Source organism: Tinamus guttatus, unplaced genomic scaffold, assembly GCF_059628265.1.
Source record: "Tinamus guttatus ecotype Peru unplaced genomic scaffold, ASM5962826v1 Tinamus_guttatus_pri_ptg000602l, whole genome shotgun sequence".
Taxonomy (NCBI): Eukaryota; Metazoa; Chordata; class Aves; order Tinamiformes; family Tinamidae; genus Tinamus; species Tinamus guttatus.
In genome coordinates this window covers 2,970,317-2,990,738 of record NW_028289136.1, presented here as the reverse complement: position 1 = coordinate 2,990,738, position 20,422 = coordinate 2,970,317, and the positions used below count along the sequence as shown (strand labels likewise).

The window sequence follows — 20,422 nt, the reverse complement described above, 5'->3', positions numbered from 1 at the left end:
ACAGAGAAACAGTGACTTTTGCCATTAATTAGTAACAGAAATGGAGAAAAGCACATCCCAGTTTGAGATTATTAAAACTAAATTAGTTTGAGATGATTAAAATTGCATCAATGTATAACTAATTTAAGTAGAGGAACAAGTTCAAAAATATTTTAGCAGCAATTTAACAATTTTTTAAACAATATTCTTACATGCAGTATTTCCTTTGTGTGGTCCCTAGATATTGTTCAGTAGCAATTTTAAGATAAAAAGGGACAAAGACAGCTGCAAGCACTCAAGTACCCAATTTCTATCACACCGTGATATATTTATGTGCCAGCTGTGTACAATGCAATTTCCCAGGCCACAACTAAAAACTCATTGAAGGAAATAATTAAAATTGACAATTCAAAAAACCTTTACAAAAATACTTCTTTTTATTAAAAGCAGCAGAGTTCAAGCAGAACATTACACAGAATGTAAACATCACTAAGTTCAGCTTCAGTCTGCTGAACCTCAGAGAAAGTCTACACTAAATGCATCTACCAGACTAGCAAGTTAACAGACTATATTATAATTTGAAAATATATTTTCTACTTTGAATTAAGAAAAGGTAACTTATCGTAGTCTGTCCCAGCGCCAGATACTGGCATCATCACAAACAGCTATAAGGATACTACTATCCCTGCTAAAGCTGGTTTGTCGTATGGCAGCAACACATTTAGGATGAGTAAGTGTCGTACACCTATATTAAAAAAAAAAAAAAAGATAGAGAAAATAAAATTAATTCAACAGCAGTGTTATATATGTTAAATCTGTACTTGCTACTACCTTATGGATTGCTGTTCCCCCAACTTCTTACTTACATAGCATACATTGGATTAGAAGGGCAGCAGGATTACACTTTTCACAGTATATTTTGTATTCCAAATCTGGATTTGGGAAAGCAGCAAATTCCTGCCCATTTTTTGCCACACAATTTTCTCATTCATCCATTTTTTCACTGAAGTGTTAACTAAAAGCATATTTAGGATTTTCTAATCAACTTTTTTTTCTAATGTCTAGGAATAAAATATCATAATTGGGTGATTAAAAACTGCAACATTTCCAGGAACATCGTATATTTAAAAGTATGTAGAAATATGCAATAAATCACCTGGCCAGGCAGGGAAGGCCATACCGTTTTCCTCCACATTATTCTTACAGCTAACCTATGTACTCTCATCACTCTAGTCCTTTACCTCTTTTCTCACATGCTACCTTTACTTGGCACTTCTCTTAATTACTTTTAAATTCTCCACTTAGTCAGTTTGAAAACTCTTTGAGGAACAAACTCTTTGTCTACATAGAGTGCCGGGCACAATGTGGCTCAAATAAATCTGGGGCTTCTTAGCACTAGTGTAAAACAAACAATAAAATAGTAAAAAAAGAATTATAAACGTTTAACCTTCAAGGGTTCCAAATAAATATTTGATTGGTAGTTACAATGGGCAATTGCAATTCCTCTGCAAGAATTTCTGTAGTTATCAGTAAAGGAAAAACAGGGCCTCAACAACTTGTCTCAATGAAAATAAAAATTAAATACTCACTTGGCTTTATGAGGATCCTCTATTTCTAAATCCCAAACATAAAGTTTGCCAACTTGATTGCCCAGAGCAAGCATCTTGGAAAGAAAGCAGAGGATAGGTAAGTACTGAAGTACTGTTTCAAGAACGGAAGCCAGAATTTCATAAAGACTCTATAGCTGGTAAAGAGTAAATGTACGTTTGAAGATGAGTTAGTGAGGTTGCTGAAAGGATGCGAAACACTTTGAAGTTTGCCTCCTTTTTCCCATTTGATTACCCATCTGCAGATATCAATACATTTATCTTTAGTGAAAAATAAGCATTTGACAGATTTTTTTCCGAGCCATCAGAATACACAATATTTGGAGCATCACATTTTCATGTAAGTTTTTTTTTTGTACCAAACAATTCTGCTTCTCCAGGATGACATTACAGCATATGAAGAAATAAAAACTCTTCCCTTGCACATACACATGGGATCACTGAAAAGTTAATCATCTTCAAATATGGCTAAGTCAAAACTTACACATACCTTTTGCCAGAAATCCATGGAAAACCTCATGTACCAAATATCACATTGACTATAATCAAATCTCCCAAGTATGGTCACATTTGACTCACTGGGCTTGATTTTATCTATATCATCTTCCATTTTGCCAGGTTTCCAGCACACAATGGCATTTTCACAAGACTGGGAGGAAAAACAGTGAAAATTGACTATTTTTACAATTTATACTACATATTCAGTCTAACTATTATTTTAAACCAAGCACTCCATTTCACAGATTCCCCAAGGATGTTCAAAAAAGTAGAACTGAAAATCTCACTTTGGACCTTAGATCAGAGCCACATCACCAATGATTTGTCACTGTCCCTCACTGAGGGCTTGCTGCCCTTGCAGCTCTGCCAGGTAACAGGATTGCATGAGCCCTCCCTCACCCATTTCCAAGGAAGTCGACCAGAGCTCCTCAAACACATTTCATGAGCAGCATAAATTAATGCAGACTTAAGGATTTCTCATCCAACTCCTTCTGCCCATGGGACCACCCACACAACAATTTCTGGCAAAGAGGCAGTGACACCTACCCAGCTGAGTACTGCAGGCAAATGCTACTATTGTTATCACACAGATCAAAGTCACTCCATTAGCGGAACCCTCATTTGACCCAGCAGTTCCTTGATCAGTATTACACTTTCTTTTTTATTATTATTATTGTATATTCCATGCAGATTCTGATTAGCTGATATCGCTGTACTCTTAACAAAGCTATAGCTGTAGTCAGTAAGGACTTTTTTTTATGAACAAGTGGCTCACCCAGCTATCCCAACAGTTGACAAAACTGCCACCCAACTTCTAATAGAACCTAAACTGTTTAAGATCCTTAGAGCAAATGACTCAAGTAACTGGAAAATCTGCCACCTTACCTTGGAAAGAATTAAATCTCCCAACCATCGTACACAGTCAACATAGTTTCTATGTATGTCTCTGGTAGAAAAGTCAGGAAAGTGAATCTTCTGAGAAATAAAAGGCCTATGGAGAAAAGTGCCAAGTGAAGTCCAGAAGCACAAGTCTAATTTTCCACAGAGACATTTAACATAACAATGTTAAAATCACAACCTATCTTTTGCTGCTTTTCCCCACAACATTATTATTACAAAGTAGATTTTGTATACTTATTTAGGACAGGAACAATCCCTATGTTCATTCTCATTCTTAAGGAACTTGATTTCCCCAAAGGCTCAAGTTTACATGGGAGTAATTCCTTCAGATGCTGAGTACAGTTCCCTTTGGCAAATACCTTAAGAACTAATTAAGACAACTCAAGTTTTCCTGATGCTCTTCCAGCAACATCTAAATTGCTAAACATAAAAAAGTTTAAGAAACAACATTTAATATTTGGTAATGCTAGCAAACAATAGCAAGAATACTTTCAAAGCCAGTGTCATTGCTGAACTATGTTCAACTGTGGTTTGGACTCTTCAATTCTCTCTGCAGAGTTTAACTGCAAGTTAATTAAAAGATTGATAAATTTCATAAAGGAAACTTTAGCTGTCATGTATGTAATTGCCATGTTTACATTAAAATTTACTCATCTCTGAGATCAGAAAATTATGAAATTGAAAGTTACTACTAGGTGAACATTTTGTCCAGCCTGCAAAGTCAGATAAGGATACAATATTAAGAATACAATTAAGAATAGTTACCCACAGTTACATTATAAAGCTGATTATTTACTATATTTCATTACATAGATCTGTTTCCCTCCTAGAAATTTTGAGGTGGGAAAGAAGCGAAGGCATTGACATATACTGAAACACAATGAGATATCAGCTTTTAATTAAAACTGATAGAGAAAAATCTCAGCCATTTTCTAGTCAGGACTTTGAATTCAATAAAATCCTGTTAAGGCATAAATTTAACAAGACCAGTCTTCTTCAAGAGATATTCAGTATTCAGCACAATCTTGTCACTCATTAACCCCAAGAATAATCCTATTTCAATAGGATTTAATCTGGAATGAGAACATTCATATTTTGCAAAGACAGCTAAGAAGATGAAGACTACCTACCTATTCGTTTTATTTGGATTGTACTCATAAGACTCTTTGATGGCATTTATCATTCTCTTGGAATTAATTCTCCAGAGTTTCAGAGAGTGATCCATCCCACAGGACATGATTTTTTCACCAAGAAGATCGTAATCCTACATATATGAAATAATTTTGAGCACCCCCAGCCTAAATGACAATATAGTAACTTAGTAACTTCCATCATATGCAAAACATGGTCAAAACAGCATTTTCTTTGTAGAGAAAGCAATAAAACTATGTATTTCAAATGGAAAGAATACTAAGAATGACTTAATCCTGCTCACTGAAAGAAGCGCAATAATTCTACTCATTCTCACCCAAGGGAAAAAAATAAAATAAAATACAGCACTGACAGACAATGAAGCTACTGCTAATATTCCCCTTTACTAGATTTCCTTGGTTTCATTTTATGTTTTATTTTATGGAACAACCATGGCAGAATTCCAAAGCTAATACATGGCCAATGACAATTTACAACTGCAGGAGGATACAGCATCATGTTTCATACAGATATACATCTCATCTTTCAGGTTATACAGCAGCAGTGGAAACATGCAGAGCGTATTAAAAGTTAACTGTTCTCACTGGTATTTGTTGGGGTACCAGTATATGCTGCTTTTCAATAGTTATGATCATAACTCACCTGGAATAACTTATTTACTATTCTCTCTCTCTCAAGATTTATTTGTTCTTGCTGCTTTTGCCAGGTAAGACCTCAAGAACTTTAAAAGTGGGACTGTAATGAAAAATTATTACTCTTTCTAGCCCCACTGAGTTCTATTTTGTTTACTTCTAGACTGTGCTACAAGACATGTAGCTGCTGGAACAGACACAAAAGGTGAATTCCTGTCCTGTTTACTGAGAGGTGGCCAGGTGAATGAAACCTCTTCAGAATTACACTTGTCTATCCACTTAAAACATTGCTTATGCACTTCAGTTTTATTAGACATAACATCAAACACAGTGCACAGAAGGATAAAAAGGTGCATTTTGTGAACTCACTACCCTTCGTAAATCTAAATCACTGCCCCACATTCTTCCACTTACTGCACTTAACACCTCATCCCTGTGCCCTTCTACTCCTCCAAATATTGCAACCAGCGTGTCTGTCTGGATGTTCCACAGTCTCAATGCATGATCTATAAAGAACAAATAAAATTACATGCTGCTTTTTATATGCACATATGAATAATATACTTCAGCTTCACCAGTTTCCATTATACATACCCATGTAAACATCAAAAAAGCTACTAGAGTCCAATTGATAGGAACAACAGGACTGCATTCACTGGATTTCTTGTTTTAGCTAAATATTGTTAGAGTTAAATCTGTAATTGAGAAAATGTGTCCATTCCTGTCCCCCAGCCCCTGGGAACAGTTTCTCTAAAAAATATTTTTAGGTCTTAGATCATCTGAAAAGCAGAATCTGACCTTGGACAATCGTGTCTTTATTCAGTCTTATTTCACAGACAATTTTATATTTCAAACAAACACATCCAAACGTTAAATTCCTTTCAGCCATTCTTACATCAGTGTTCAGAAAGTTTGAATTTTCCACTTTTTAATCTTTAAAATATTATTCTTTATGAATCATAAACTATAGAGGCAGGAACAAATGACTTCTGTAAACAATATACACTTCCAAATCAAGTGACTAGTCCACTTGTTTAAATAAAGTTTTAACAATTTCCAGTGTAGAAACTACAGCACATTGCTCACTGCTCTTAAAAATGGGAATCCCTTGTGTACTTCCCATTTGGACTCTATAAGTATTTGCACTAAATTACAGCTATACCAACAAGGATACTGCACAGCCCCACAGTTTCTCTTTCTACTTGTCTCTCAGCTGAGCAGTTCTGATACCTCAGTACTCTCCTGCCTCATGCCCCCTTGAAAATTGTACGTGGTCCAGAGATTACACAGCAAAATTCCTAGTACTATGGCTGATTGCAAAATGTTATTTGAAAAAGAACCTATAAAATATAGAGAGCTCAGGAAATTCGAAGTTATACATGAACAGCACTAAACCACTGCAAAAACTAGAGACAAGAATCACAGAGGTTCCCAACTGCTCTTCTTGTGTGGCTTTATCAGCAAGACTAAACAGCTACGCCCAAATTAGAAGTCCTCTTATATTAACATTTCCAGTCCAGCATTCCCAGATATGCATTTCATACACAAGCTGACAAAATATGGTTTGGGTAAGTGGTAAAGTGGACTGCAGACTGCCTGAACTGCTGGGGGACTGTGATCAGCAGCACCTACTCCAGCTAGAGGCCAGTCACTACTGGGGTGCTCTTGGGGTCGGTACTTGGGTTGGGGTTGATTAACAACTTTGTTAATGAATGGCAGAATCAAGTGCATCGTTAGCAAGACTGATGATGATGCAAAACTGGGAGGAGTAATTGATATGCCAGAGGGCTGTGCTGCCATTGAGGGACCTCGATGGGTCACAGAGATGGGCAGAGAGAAACATCATGAAACTCAACAAAGGGAAGTGCAGAGTCCTGCAGCTGGGGTAGGAACAACGTCATGCACCGGTACAGGCAGAGGGCTCATCAGCTGGAGACCAGCTCTGCAGAAAAGGACCCTGGGAGTCCTGGTGGACAACAAGTTGTCCATAACGCACCAATGTGCCCTTGTGGCAAGAAGGCCAATGGTTTTCTGGGGGAAGAACATTACCAGCAGGCCATGGGAGGTGGTCTTCTCCACCCACTCAGCACTGGAAAGGCTGAGAAAACAGGTCTGTCCAACCTGGAGAACAGGCTAAGGGCATTCTTGTCACTGTGCATAAGTATCTGAAGGAAATGTATAAGGAGGATGGGGCCAAATCCTTCTCAGTGGTGCCCGTGACAGGACAAGAGGAAACAGGCTCAAACTAAAGCACAGAAAACTCCTCTTGAATAAAAGAAAACACCTTTTCACCGTCAAAGTGGCTGAACACTTCAACAGGTTGCCTCAAGAAGCGGTGGAGCTTCTATTCTTTAAGGAATTAAAAATCCAACCAGACATGGCCCTGGGCAACCTGCTGTAGGTGGCCCTGCTGGGGATTGGGCTACGCAATCACCAGGAGTCCCTTCCAACTCAATTATTCTGTGATTATTGAAAGCTTATTCCTGTGACAGATCAAGTGTTCCTTTACTTAACAAAATAGTCAAGGTTACAGTGTGATGGTTGTTTCCACATTCCAAATAAGACTGTAGGGCACCAAGCAAAAAACGTACTTCACGAATGCCCTTTTTACACCAACTCCATCTAAAGTTCAAACTCCTCCTGACAGAAAAGAGATTTTTCCCCGACCAGTGACAAATGCTGTCTGCAATATTAACACATCCCCACTAGATGGCAACATGAGCCAACAACTGAGGAAAAAGAAATAGCCCAAATTAAGGTCCGGAAGCAGCAACCCCAACACTGAGCAGCACTGTCCACAATCCCTTAGTGCCACACAGTTATTTTCACTGTAGGCCATGGATTTAATATTTACATTACATATAACCTTTAAGACCAAAATTTGCTCTAGACTTTCAGGCTAAGCTTGTTCAGTAGCATTCATCAACATGGATTTGAGAGGGGTCTTGGCCACTTTCAATACCAAAACCCAAACCACAGTACTCTGATTTATACAAAAATGAAATGCATCTTTCCTCACCTTTGCTTACAGATAAGAGGAGATTTGGATCTCTTGGATGGAATTTCAGTTCATTGATTGCATTTCCATGGCCTACATAGTGCTGGGACAGAATTCAGAGACCAAGTTATCATTTCCCAAGTTGACAAGCATTGAGGCATTACACACCTTAATGAAATGCAAGATGTATTTTGCAGTTCTGAGCACTCACCTTTATGCACTGCATTGTAATAGGATTAATTATCCTAATAATACCCCTGGACCCTGCCACAGCCAGGAGAGGATGGCTTGTATTGCTATCATATGTCCAAGCACAGGTATAGAAATTTTCATCTGCCTACAATGTTGTACATTAAGGAACACAGAAATAACAGAAGTTTTGTTTTGTAATAAAAAGGAGTGCTTTTTTAAACCATGTATTTTAACAAAACAAGGCTGATGCTGTTACAAAAGTACCCAGGACCCTGTACTGGGATCAATAAAGAAAAAATATTTAATGATACATCTGTAAATATCAGCTCCATCCTCTTTTCTACATATCCCAATTTCCTCTCTTCTATTCCACAACACACAAGGAACACCTCTTTTTTTTTGAAATCATTTTTCAATCTTTCTTTAAAAGATTCCAAGATCAAGAATAAAATGAGTGTAAATCAAGACTGAATTCACAAGTTGACACTTGTGAATTGTCACACATCAATACAAGTTATTACCACTTCAGAGTATGACAAATTCTCAGGCTTTAACTCTAGTTCCAATTCAAAGGGAAGCTGAGAACACTGTAAAACAGTGAACATAAAATACAACACAAATATTAGGTTTGGGAAGACTAAGCTGATGGAGAATCAGTTTTCAAATATTTTAATATAGCATGTTCCATGAGTCTGCATTTCTAGTATTATTTCAACAGGAGGAATTCTAGGATGTGGAAAAGAAGTAAGGTTTGGACCTACCATGAGGAATGAGCCATATAAGCAAAATACTAAATCACAGACAAAACCTTCAAGCTCTGTTTCTCATTAATCCTTTTCAATTCTGATAAAGAGGAAACAAACAGATGTTTTACCTTCTTAAAAAAAATTAAAAGGATACATCAGCATCTACATAGGACTGTAACAAACGTATTTCTCCTTGAGAATGACATTCATATAAAGTAACCTGGAGGGAAAAAAAAAAAAAAAAAAAAAAAGGAAGAGATTACTGCTTACTTATGAAACTTCCAATGGAAATCATATGCAATTGAGTATTGACTTTCTGCTGATAACAGGTAGTGATTCTTATGGTTTAGATCTCTTCCATTATCTGTTCATCTGCAACGCAGGGAAGCAGTTTGATAAAAGAATGCTCACAGTTACTTCAGCAAAGAATCACACTAGGATTTGCCAGTGTGCTACCCAGATATTTAAAGCTACTAATTGAATTGTCTTCATCATAAAGTTCTAGTTCCTAGAACTACTAATTACTGCAGCCACCTCTAACCTGATTTTGGTCTTTTAAAAAGCTGTTCCTATCAGGTGTAATCTTAGGTTAGCAATTTTGGTAATTGCCAGGTCGAATAAACTTGAAAACTGAAGGCTTCTTGCTTATTCACAACATATACATAAAAGTGCACTTCAGCAGGTATTTTAAGACTGCAGTGACGTAGATCTTTGTTGAGGAAGAACCTAAATTCACCTCAAGCAGGCCATCAATTTAGATGTCAAGCACACTGGCATCATAGCCACTTCCCATCCAATTTTAGAGCACAGAATTTTTTGGAAATAGTAACACCTAGGAAGAGGAATTTTAGTGAGGAGATAAATTTCCTTTACCCTATTGCTGGAACTTTAGTTACCATACAGGATAATTCCCAAATAATTAAAGCCTGACATTATACAACAATCCAGTTTCACCTCTCCCAGATAAGAGACACTACATACCTAAGAAATAAAGCTTTCTATATGAAGCTTTTCATATGAAAGTCCTCGATATTGTGGCACTACCAAGCACACATAAAAGCATTAGCTGGAAAAAGGATTGCAAACAGAACCACTCAGAAGGGTTATGGTTAAAAACAAAAAGATTACTCACTCTGTTGCTGCCTACAGTGGCAAAAACAAGAGGATCACCTTCTTTACTGTGCCAGTTAAACTGGACTCCAAACAAAGGCTGACCATGGTCCTCCTGATAAAAAAAATAAAACCCACAGACATTTCTGTAAAACTTGAGCTGTGATGGAAAACAGCATAATTAGTATTCAAACTACTAAGCTCACATCCAGTATAATTTGAGAGAGTCAACAGTTAAAGAGACATTTTGCAACATGACATTTTATATTGCCTTTATTAAGGGATGTTAAAGGAATACTTTATTTGTCAAGCTTTTAAAATGAAGGGAAAGAGTTGTTGTCTCACAGTTATGGCCAGAAGTTGGCAGAACTCTCAAGTTAAATCTGTAGCTCTTAATTTGTTTTGAAGTCTTCAACAAAGAAATCTAGCCTAACAAGCCAGGTCAATGCGCTTTTTATGTTGTTATAATTACAGCAGGATTTACAGCCTCACTAAGGAGGCTTATTAGCACTTATTGTGGTGCAAGAACAGAGAAGGGCTACGTTCTACCATTCCAGCATGATTAGGTCCCGCAACTCTACCATAGACATGATGAATCAATTCCAGCATGCCATACTACAAAATTCCTATCTACAAAATGTTTTCAGACTTTCTTCACAGTTACCAGCAAAAGGCTGAGCACTATTTTTATACAGCTTAAATCAGTTTTAAAGGGCAGAGAAAAAAAAAAACACATACATGTTTATAAGTTGTGATGAATATGGTGGTGCTTATTAATAATTGATAACAGTATTTTGGCCTGCCTTGACAGGATACTTTCAGTCAGAATAATGTTCATTAAAGTGCCTCCCCACAGGGGACTGTCTGGGACAGTAGAGGCAGGAAGGAAGTGTCTCATGACTGTGACTGAGTGCTCTTCAAATCTGTTTTTCAGAAGCAACACCAGAAACATTAGCCCTGGTAGCTCTGGCCTCTTCAAGAACCATAGGATAAATCTGAGGAGGAGGGAAACTCCAACACTATGCAAAGAAGCCTACTAAAAAGCAAGAAAGCGTGAAGGATTTTGAAGGGGCAGTATTTACTGAGAAAAGTATCATCGTGTTATTACCTCCAGAAACAGAGCTAAGAAAAGACAGAAAGATCTTTCAGGGAAAAGCCCCTCCTAAATTTCTGAAAGAAGGGTCAAAGCCAAATAGAGATTAATAAGATTTTTTCCATGTTTAAAATCAATAAAATATTAGCCTTTAAAACATGAACTGGCTGGTTTGTGTGAAGAGAGAAAAGTGCTACTAACAAAAAAAAAGTAGTAAAATTATTAAGGCAGTACAGGACAAAAGAAAAACAACTGGTATTTAGCATCTATATGGAATTACACCTTAATTAGAGATTAAGAATAAGAAAATTGTATACCATGAAATCTCAAAGTCATGGACTTGTGTATTCAATAAAGTTTTGAACTGTAGTTTTTAGGCTTGTCTTTAGAATGTATTTAAGTCTTCTTTGGACAGCGTGGCTGAGAGGTCAAATATGAAATGGGTGATTAACATAAAAAAAATCACTAATAACAAGTTGTTTGAACATGTTTGTAAACAAGTTCACCCTGGTGAATAAAGAGGGCGTTTCATCAACTACACAAGGGCAACATACATGCAAAACTCCACGGATTCATGCTGTTTTGTTTGAGATACAGCAGCAATTTTGGTCTAGCACATTAGCACTTGTTTTTCAAGAATAATCTTGCACTGCTCCAAATTAATTTTGCAACATGGGAAATACAAAAAGGAGGAAGAAAAGGCTGATATCCAAGATATTCACCCTGCCCTCAATATGGGATATTTTTCTAGGATAAGCTGCAACAGGTTAATTATCTTCTACATAAAACACAGCACAGGATGATATGTGATAAGCAGAGATATGCACTATAGGACTACAGGAATTTATTCAAGTATAGAAATAATGAAGCATTCAATAAGTCTTTTTCAAAGACATACTTCCCTAGGAAAATCACTCTGTGGGACAAATGTCATTACATTACTTAAACCATCCACACTACATTCCTTATACGATGTGCCACAACATCCCAAAAACCTCATCACAGATATTACAGTTTTCCAGGGTATATTGGATGAAGGAGACACAAAGATGCTCTTGCAGGATGCAACTAGGGTATCCGAAGGAGTTTTGCTGACCTATTTTAAACCACCATCCTCCTCACTGGTAAAAGGCAGCACTTAAACGTTTCTGATAATACTTGTCCAGGCTAATCTTTGTTCCCATTGCTAAATAATGAAGCACGTCTTAAAAACACTCTGCTGTTAGGTGCTGCATGTTACAGTTATCCTGCAACACCAAATCTGACACGCAAATCTGACCACTGATTTGCCTATGAGAATAGTTTGACCCAGATTCTAGCCAAGAATAGGAGAACTGTAAAATGGCACCGTCACACCAGCATAAATAAAGGGCACAAGACCCAACGCACTCAGGTGCTTCGAGCACCAGGAAGGAGACAGAGGAGCAACTAGACCCACAGCTGTTGCAATAGCGTACTTAAAGCAAATAAATAAGCATATTACAGTTAGTTTTGCCCTTACTTGCTAGATTTCATCTGAGGTTGCTGTGAAAGGAGTAAGAGTAGACCTGTTTTCAAAGTGGCAGCAGCTATACAAATACTATGGCAGGGGGATAATCACCCACAGCTACATGAACATGCCTTAATAATGTCACCCTCTCTGCTAACAAGGTGCTAACTGTTCATATGTGTCTCTCCAGCCCCCGCAGTGAGAGTAAGGTATCAGCAGCAGTGGTTTTAGTTACCTGTCTGACAAGCCATGGAGCTAGTACTTTTCTTATTTGGCTGTTACTGATTCCCCAGCCCAGGGGACAGTTAGTACAAGCTGAGAAATCAGACTGCAAACAGCTACTGAACCGCACCCTGAACAAGCACAAGGAGAGGGCAAATAATGGCATTGTTTTAAAGAGAGCACATCAAAGCAGAACACAGAGTTCCTTGATAGAAGACCTATAAGCGGAACACATATAAATGTATGTGAGCACATGCTTCTGTTAGCTGTATATGCTCATGTATAAATTCGGTTTCCAATCAGTGCATGGGGAGCAGAGATTATTCTTCAGTTCACATGACAGCATCTTAGCACTGTAAACAGCAGTAATAATAATAAAGCACATCTGGATCTCCTATTATTTACAAAGTTTTTGTTTGTTTTTTGTTTTCCTGGTACTTGCATTTTTGCTAAAGTAACTTCCACATTAGTATTTAAAAAACATACTTAGCAAGCACTGAGTTTTTCATGCTGAATCATAACCTTTTAACGTTCAAAGAAGTCAGTAATGGACTTTTTTTAAAAAAAACTCCTTTTTACTCCTTTCTCCTTAAGGAAACAAAGTAATGAATGTCTTTCCCAACCCATATACAACATTCAGCTGTTTTGATTTGTCTCCACTGTACCTGTAAAATCAGGATGGAAGAACAGGAAAAAGAAAATTAGAGAGGATTCCTCAAACACAAAGCAAAGAGGAGTTATCAAATGTGACTGCTTTCTAGTCTTCCTATTAATACAGTTCAACTTGAGTTCAAAGAGGAATGAGAAGAAAGGGCTAATAAGAATATCCTATCTAGCTGAAACCATACATCTACTTACACAGATTGATTCCACTTGCACAGGAATCTGTTTCCAGGCACTTACTCTACAAGGTGGCCTTTTAGGTCACCCTACAGTGGAGCCTAAGTTTAAGTTGAAACATGAATGTGTTCCGTTCTTTCAGAAGACATGAAAAAATACTAATGACGTAGGGATATTTGTTCTGCAGACACAAAACCAGTGTGCTTCGCAAAACTCAAGAGCTGTAAATGTTTGGGTGCAGAGAGGCCCACGCTTGCGTGAGAAGCACGACAGGATGCCACAAAAAGCACACAGTGTGGGGGCGATTTATGTGAATAACAGGAGCAGCTGCCTACCTATGTGAAAATCAAAGAACTTCCCTTCCTCCTCTGCCTTGAAAGGAAGATTTTTTTTATTAAACATCAAAAAAGGTGTAGGCAAACTTACTTCCCAGGCTCTTTTGTCAGTGCAACTTCATACCACAATTTCTCCAGTGGCAAAGCCACCTAGGAAGTTTGCTTACTCCAAACTTCTCATCCCTTCCTGCTCAGCTACCCCATCATGACAGTGAGGCAGCCTGAGGCACAAGTCCAGAAACAGCTACATCAGCACAACCCAATAGTTAAGTGCAATAGAATGACAAAAGCTCTTAAAGGAGCTCTGCAGGAAATACCCATGACAGTACTGCACACCCTCCTGTCACCCATATACAAAGTTTAACGAAGCTTCCATCTTGTTCCACAGTGTTTCCTATATTTAGGGGTCTTAACAGCTTTTGACATCTAAATACCTCCTGTACAAGACCAGACAGCAAAAGAACAACACGGTGTTAATGAAAGAGAATCAAATCCTGACCGACTGATTTAGTTCTTCATGGTCTGTGACCAGTGCAGAAGTAAAAAAAAAATAAATAAATTAACAAGAACAGGGAGAAGAGGCAACATGTCCACCAACCGCTAGTACCACCAGGTGTTGTATCGGAATGTGTGAGACCTAGTCAGGTGCAAACACACAATCACATTTCTGGTAAATTAAAGAGATCACACTATACAGTATTTATGTTAATTGCTAGATAACAGAAAATACTGATTCCATTCAGTGTGAGGAAAAAGTTCCTCCAAGGTTGTAAGGGCCTGTTGTTTTTAATTAATTTAAATATATTTCAACCAGTAGAAAAAGGCTGTTTTAGATCAATGCTCTATCAAGTCATCACAACTTATTATTTGAATTTGTTTCACTATATCAAGCAACTGCAGTGCCAATAAAAAAACATAATTACAGAAGAGCATGCATAGCTTTGCAAAACTGTACAAAAATCAGGCCAAATGCACCACTTCCTACTGATTTCTATTTCTCAGAAACCTTTTCTTTACAACTTGAATCAAAAAAAAAAGGTATGTTCTTCATATGAGCATGGAACATAAATTATGTAAATGTATCTTTAAATATCAGTCTTGCACTATCTTGCAATCAACACTAACATCACTGGCAGCAAACGGCAGCCAGCTTTCCCCTGCTGAAGCTCACCCATACTTACCTTTAGGCTATTTACACATTTGAAGGAATATTTGCACTTCTTTGACTTCCATTTTCCTTTGCCCCAGCTTTTCCTTCCTGGTGCATTAGGAGTGTTTGTTGGGGTGTCGGGGCGTTCCGTGTTGGTACCGCTTTCAATACTAACGGCATCGTCCTGAAAATATTCAAATTATATAAGAATGTAACGGAAAAGTCATTAAATGATGTACAAGTTCAACTAATGTTGCAGGACTTTTCACTTTTCCTTCTTCTCAATAAAGAAGGAAGATCTCCTAAGACTTGAGTTTATTTCGATTTGCGTAAATAAATGTATTATTAACAGAAAAGCATTCCTTGCCCGAAACAGATCATGAGTCAGAAGAGGGTCAGTCCAAAATGGACACATGTGAACTGCAAACTAGTGAGGTTTCTTCAGAATATAGGAAGCTGCTCTTAAGAAAAATGCCTAAAAATAAAGCAGTTGCTTTCCCTGGAAAACATCTTTGATGTAGCTGAAATGAGCATTTCTGAAGAATATGGAATTAAGAGATTGTTTGCATAAAAATATTATGTCAAGAACGTTACCGTTCTGGACAACTTGTGCATCCCTGCAGCAGCATCGTGCACAGCGGGTCTGCAGCTGTGCAGCCTCGGTCGCAATGAACCAGTTCTGCCACCAGAAGGGGAGGCCCCACTCTCCCCTCCTGCTCTTTCCTATCGACACCTCATTTGACTAAAAATGAATTAAAAGAAAATAAGAAACACAACAACAAAAATAAAACTGGTTTCCTGCCTGAGCAGCTAGAAAATCCAATCTGCCCTCCAGCTGCCAACAGCCAGAGCCAAGGCAGGGAGAATGGAATAAAAGGAGGGGCAGAAGAACCCAAGAACAACGTTGTTTTTTTCCCCTCTAGCAAGTTATTTATTTTCCATCAAAGCAGTAGGGTCAAATCATTCATCCTAAGGCCATGTGACTACTAGGTCTCAACTATGGGTGATGGAAGCATAAAACAGGTCATCCCTGGAAAAGATAATGTAAAGTTGCATCAGAAGCTCCACTAAGAAAATAAGATCAACTACAAATATTAATACATTAGTTCCCACCAAACATTTATGTTTGCTCTCAGTCGCATCTGCATCATGGCAAGAAGGAAGAAGGACAGATACACAGGCCTTCAGCTGGCCAACAGCTTTGAAAATCAGGACATGTAAGAGGGGAAAAAAAGCGGGGGGGGAGGAAAAAAAAAAAAAAAAACACACATAAGGCTCTAAGTGCCCAAGGAGGAAATCATTCCCTTCACACTGCACCCCTAAAGGGTCAGTCCTCACCTACACACACTTATCTGAGCTTTGCAGTTTTAAAACATTTTCCAATTTTCTGTCCTAGGAAATTTGAGAGCACCCAAATTCTACTCTCCCAAGCACACTTACTGGCAAGAGTCACAACACCTCAGAAGACTGAGGTTTTCTGTGGGCTACAATATACTGCTGCTAAAAGGCCACTATTTAACGAGCAGAACAAAGACACCGTTAGCAGACTCTCCAAATGAAAGTCCCTATCCCGGTATAGGGTACTACACAATTACCAACAGACATTCGGGATACCTGCAGAACAAACCACTCCTTCAAATCAATCCTGCTTTGCCAAAATTTAAGCACAACCTGGGCCTTAGAGGAAGAGCCTTATAGTAAGAGCCTCAGCGATAAGCTATTGGAAAGGGTCCTTTCACCTTTGAAGCGGGTCACTAACCAGAAAGCCCAGGTCTAACCTGCAGCAGACGCCAAAGCGAAGCCAGACGCCCTCTCACCGCATTACTCTCACATCCGCAGTTACACTCATATGCACCAACGCTGGCTGCCAAGGGCTGCCGTGTGGTGAAAAAGTCAGCACTGGGGTGCAGAGCCCCTCGAGCCCCTCTATGGGGCAGCTGGGTCCAGGTCGCTTTCTGGACGAGGGCTCTAAACGGGGCAAAAAGCGTCGCACAGAGCTGAAACGCCAGTAACACCCTCAGCAACGACTCCACTAGACTACCCACAAACCAGTTAAAGTTTGTACTCGGGGTATTTAGCTATTCCGCATCAGTCATATTACCTTTTTCCTCAACTCTAAGTTTTAAAGGAAAAAAAATAAATAAAAAGGAGAAGAGAAAATAACGATGTTTTAAAGCAGCCTCGGGGCGACAGCGGGTGCCCCCGGCGGGGCCTCCAGCTCCGCCGCTCCCACGTGGAGCGGCAGCGGGGGCCTCTCCCGGCCCCGCGCCGGCCTCGCCCCCGGCTGCCGCCCTCCGCGGGGCCGCTCTGCCCGCGCCGGCCCCGGGGACCCTCTCGGGGGTCGCCGGAGGAGCCGGGGGCGGCGGGAAGACCCTGGGAGCGGGGCCCGCGGCCGCCTCAGGGCCCCCGCCCGGCGCGAGGCCCCGGCGCCGCCGCGCTCGCGCCCGGCGCGCGCGCCGCCGCCCGGCCTCACGTTCTCGTCGCCGGACAGGTCCCCGGGGTTGCTGTTCTCGTCGCTGCTCAGCTTCTGCTTCTTGGCCGGCATCTCGCCGCCCGCTCCCGCCGCCGCCGCCGGCGCTTCTCCCCGCTCAGACATCTTCCCCGCCCACCCGCTCCTGCCACACCGCCGCAAAGCGCGCCCGCCCGGCCCGCGCGTGCCGCAAAGCGGCGCCCGCCGCGCCTGCCACACTGCTGAAAAAGGCTGAAAAAGACCCGGCGCGCCACTCCCTCTCCCTCGCGCGCCCCCTCCCGCCGGCCGTTACGCGGCCGTGAGGTAAAAGCGGCCGCGCGGGGTCTCCCGCGGGGTCTCCCGCGGCTCCCGAGAGCTGCGTGTGCTGCCCGGAGCCCTCCCCGCGCCCCCGGAGCCGGTTACTCGCCCTGAGGCGCCGTGGCCTCCCCTTCAGCGCGGAGCTGGGGGCGCGACGCCCACGCAGAGGGAGATTGTAGAAACGTTAATGACGTTTCCGCGCCTGAAACCCCCCCGCGCCCGAAAACCGCGGGTCGTAGCAACTGTGGGCGGTAAAAATCCTTTGCCGAAGGGGGAACGCGGTCGGCTCGCAGGCACCGTGTCTCATCTTGCATCTCTGCAAAGGCGGCAGCAAGTCTTCCCCTTCTAGTAGTGGTTTCCCCAAGAAGAGCCATGCCCTGTACCTAAAACTTAATCTGGCTTCACCTTCCAGATAATTAGGAAGGAGTGTGCTGGCCATTGTGCACAGAGTGTAGAGTTTTCAGCAATAAGGAGTTTCTGTTTTTTCTGGTGTGGTAGCACAGGCTCCGAGGGAGCGGTACATGATACACAGAGACTTGTTGTGTTGCTCACAACAGTTGTCAAAAGCTCTGGGAGGTCACAGCTGCCCAGGTTTGTGCTCTGCGCTCAAGGTTGCGATAAAAACTTTTTTTTTTTTTTTTTTTTTTTTGCATTTGTGGGGCAAATACAGAGAATGTACCGGCTTGGTTTTAAAATACTTCTGGATATTCTTAGGTTGGCATTTTAATTATCACTAAACTGTGCGGCAGATATGATAAAAGAAGGGTAAGGACCATTTCCAGCAACTAAAATTTTTAATCCTCGCTGTGGATGTCCTCGAGCTAGCAGGGAAAGCTCCGCAGGGCGCTGCAGGCCTGGGCTGGTGGCCTCCAGATGGCCAGCTATGCATTCATTTCCACAGACCTGCAGCCGCTCACCCAAGACATAGGACAGCGAAAGGCCCAGCCAGCCCGTGTTCCTTGGCCTGGACATGGGCCAGAATCATCAGTAAGAGCAATCAGCCTCCATCACCAACTTGCTAGCCCCTGATTGGCCTTTTACCTAATCCAGATGTTAGATGACTGATTTCACTAGGTGACAATCCTGCTGGCCTCTCTGGGCAGCTGTTGGCCTAAGGCAGTTGCCTATTTTGCTTTCTCAGAAGACAAGAAGAACTGGGATTCCAGGGGAGACAAGTTTCCCAGCAGCATACTAGACTTTAAGCTTCTATTTAAAGAATTAGTTTGTGGTTAAACACTAGCTAAAAAGTTCAGAAAATTTGCTTCAGTTTCTGCTCAGCCAAGATTCAATTTGGGAAGGCTCTGAGTTTTTCTGCACCTCAGTTTCCCAACTCCATTATGGCAGTGGCATTCCGTGCATACCAGGGGGTATTGTGAAAATATAGATATTAGAACTTGCAAGTTGTGTAATTAGAATGATAGTGCTATATAAATAATCATACACAGGTTAACTAAGAAGTAATAGGGCCTGTGAGATGGTGTGTTGAAGAAAAGGAGAGAACAACAAAATATTGAAAAAAATCCTCCAGTCACTTTCAAGTAATCATGATTTAACTGTTCTTCAAAAGCATACAGTGTATACTTGGAAGGGGCTAGTTATATGTAAGTGAATTTTCCCAAATATGAGTTCTTGCAATAGTCGAGGTAACATATCTAGACACGGAGCACAAAAAAGAGAGAGATTGTTGCTTTCAGAACATAAGAGTATTTCTGGATCATACAGGGACAAAATGCTTCTTATATATGTCGGAGAAAGTAAACAAGACTTTTGTTTTTTGATTCATTTTTTTCAAACCATACTCATAGAATGAAGATCATGCATATTTGAAGGGTCCTACAGAGGTCATCTAGTCTAGCCCACTGCTCAAAGCAGGGCCAGTTAGAGCAGACTGCTCAGAGCCTCCCTACCTCCAGTTCTGAATATCTCCAAAGCAGAAGATTTTGCAGCCAGTCTGGTCCCTGTTTCAGTGTTTAACAAGTCTAAATGATGTTTTTTTTGTATGGTTTTTATTTTCATTATGTCAGATATTCCCATGTTCAAATTTGTATCTCTTGCTTCTGGTGCATCTCTGAGAAGAGTCTGTTCTGTCTTCTCTACATCCTCCCATTGGGCAGCTGTAGACAGCAGGAAGATCGTTCACCTTCTTTTCTAAAGGCTGGACAGACGTAGTCCTTTCAGACTCTTCATACATCATGAGCTGTAGTCCTCCGATCAGCTTGGTGACTTCATTCCGGTGTGTCGAGGTCTTTCTTGTACTGGCAAGGCCACAACTGTACGCCAGTACTCCAGATGTAGTGTCAGGAGGGCCAAATAGAGGGGAAGAATCACTTCCCTCAACTGACTGGCTAGTCTTGCTAATAACAGCCCAGTATGTGGTTAACCACCTTTGCCACAAGGGCACACTGCTGACTCACGCTCCACTTGCTGACCATCCAGGTCTTCCAACAGCACTTGCTTGACTTTCTGCACAATGGAGTGAACCACTTTTGTTTTAGAGGAGGTTGTCCTTGAAGATCAACCGACTATCCTGGGTCTCTTGCCATCTAGGGCAGTCTGTCACTGGATCGTTCCAAGATTCCCAAGTAAGCCAAAATTTGTCCTCCCGAAATCCAGGGTTGTGGTTCTGCTGTTCATCTTGCTCATCTAAAGATTTTTGCTCCACAATCTTGTGATGCTGCAGCCAAGGCAGCACCTTCCCATCTTTGACCAGAT

General features: G+C 40.6%; 1 protein-coding gene across 1 annotated transcript; it reads right to left on the bottom strand.

Moving 5' to 3' along the window:
* Window positions 1-397: 397 nt before the first annotated feature.
* EED (embryonic ectoderm development) lies at window positions 398-17,539 on the bottom strand. The gene is made up of 12 exons (XM_088534986.1): window positions 17,417-17,539; window positions 14,975-15,127; window positions 9,837-9,929; window positions 8,859-8,924; window positions 7,978-8,103; window positions 7,788-7,869; window positions 5,183-5,274; window positions 4,115-4,248; window positions 2,970-3,075; window positions 2,077-2,235; window positions 1,569-1,642; window positions 398-724 (listed from the first exon to the last, which is right to left on the bottom strand). Exons 1-12 carry the CDS (start codon window positions 17,537-17,539, stop codon window positions 598-600), a joined length of 1,335 nt encoding a protein of 444 aa, XP_088391112.1. The 3' UTR covers window positions 398-597.
* Between the last annotated feature and the right edge of the window lie 2,883 nt (window positions 17,540-20,422).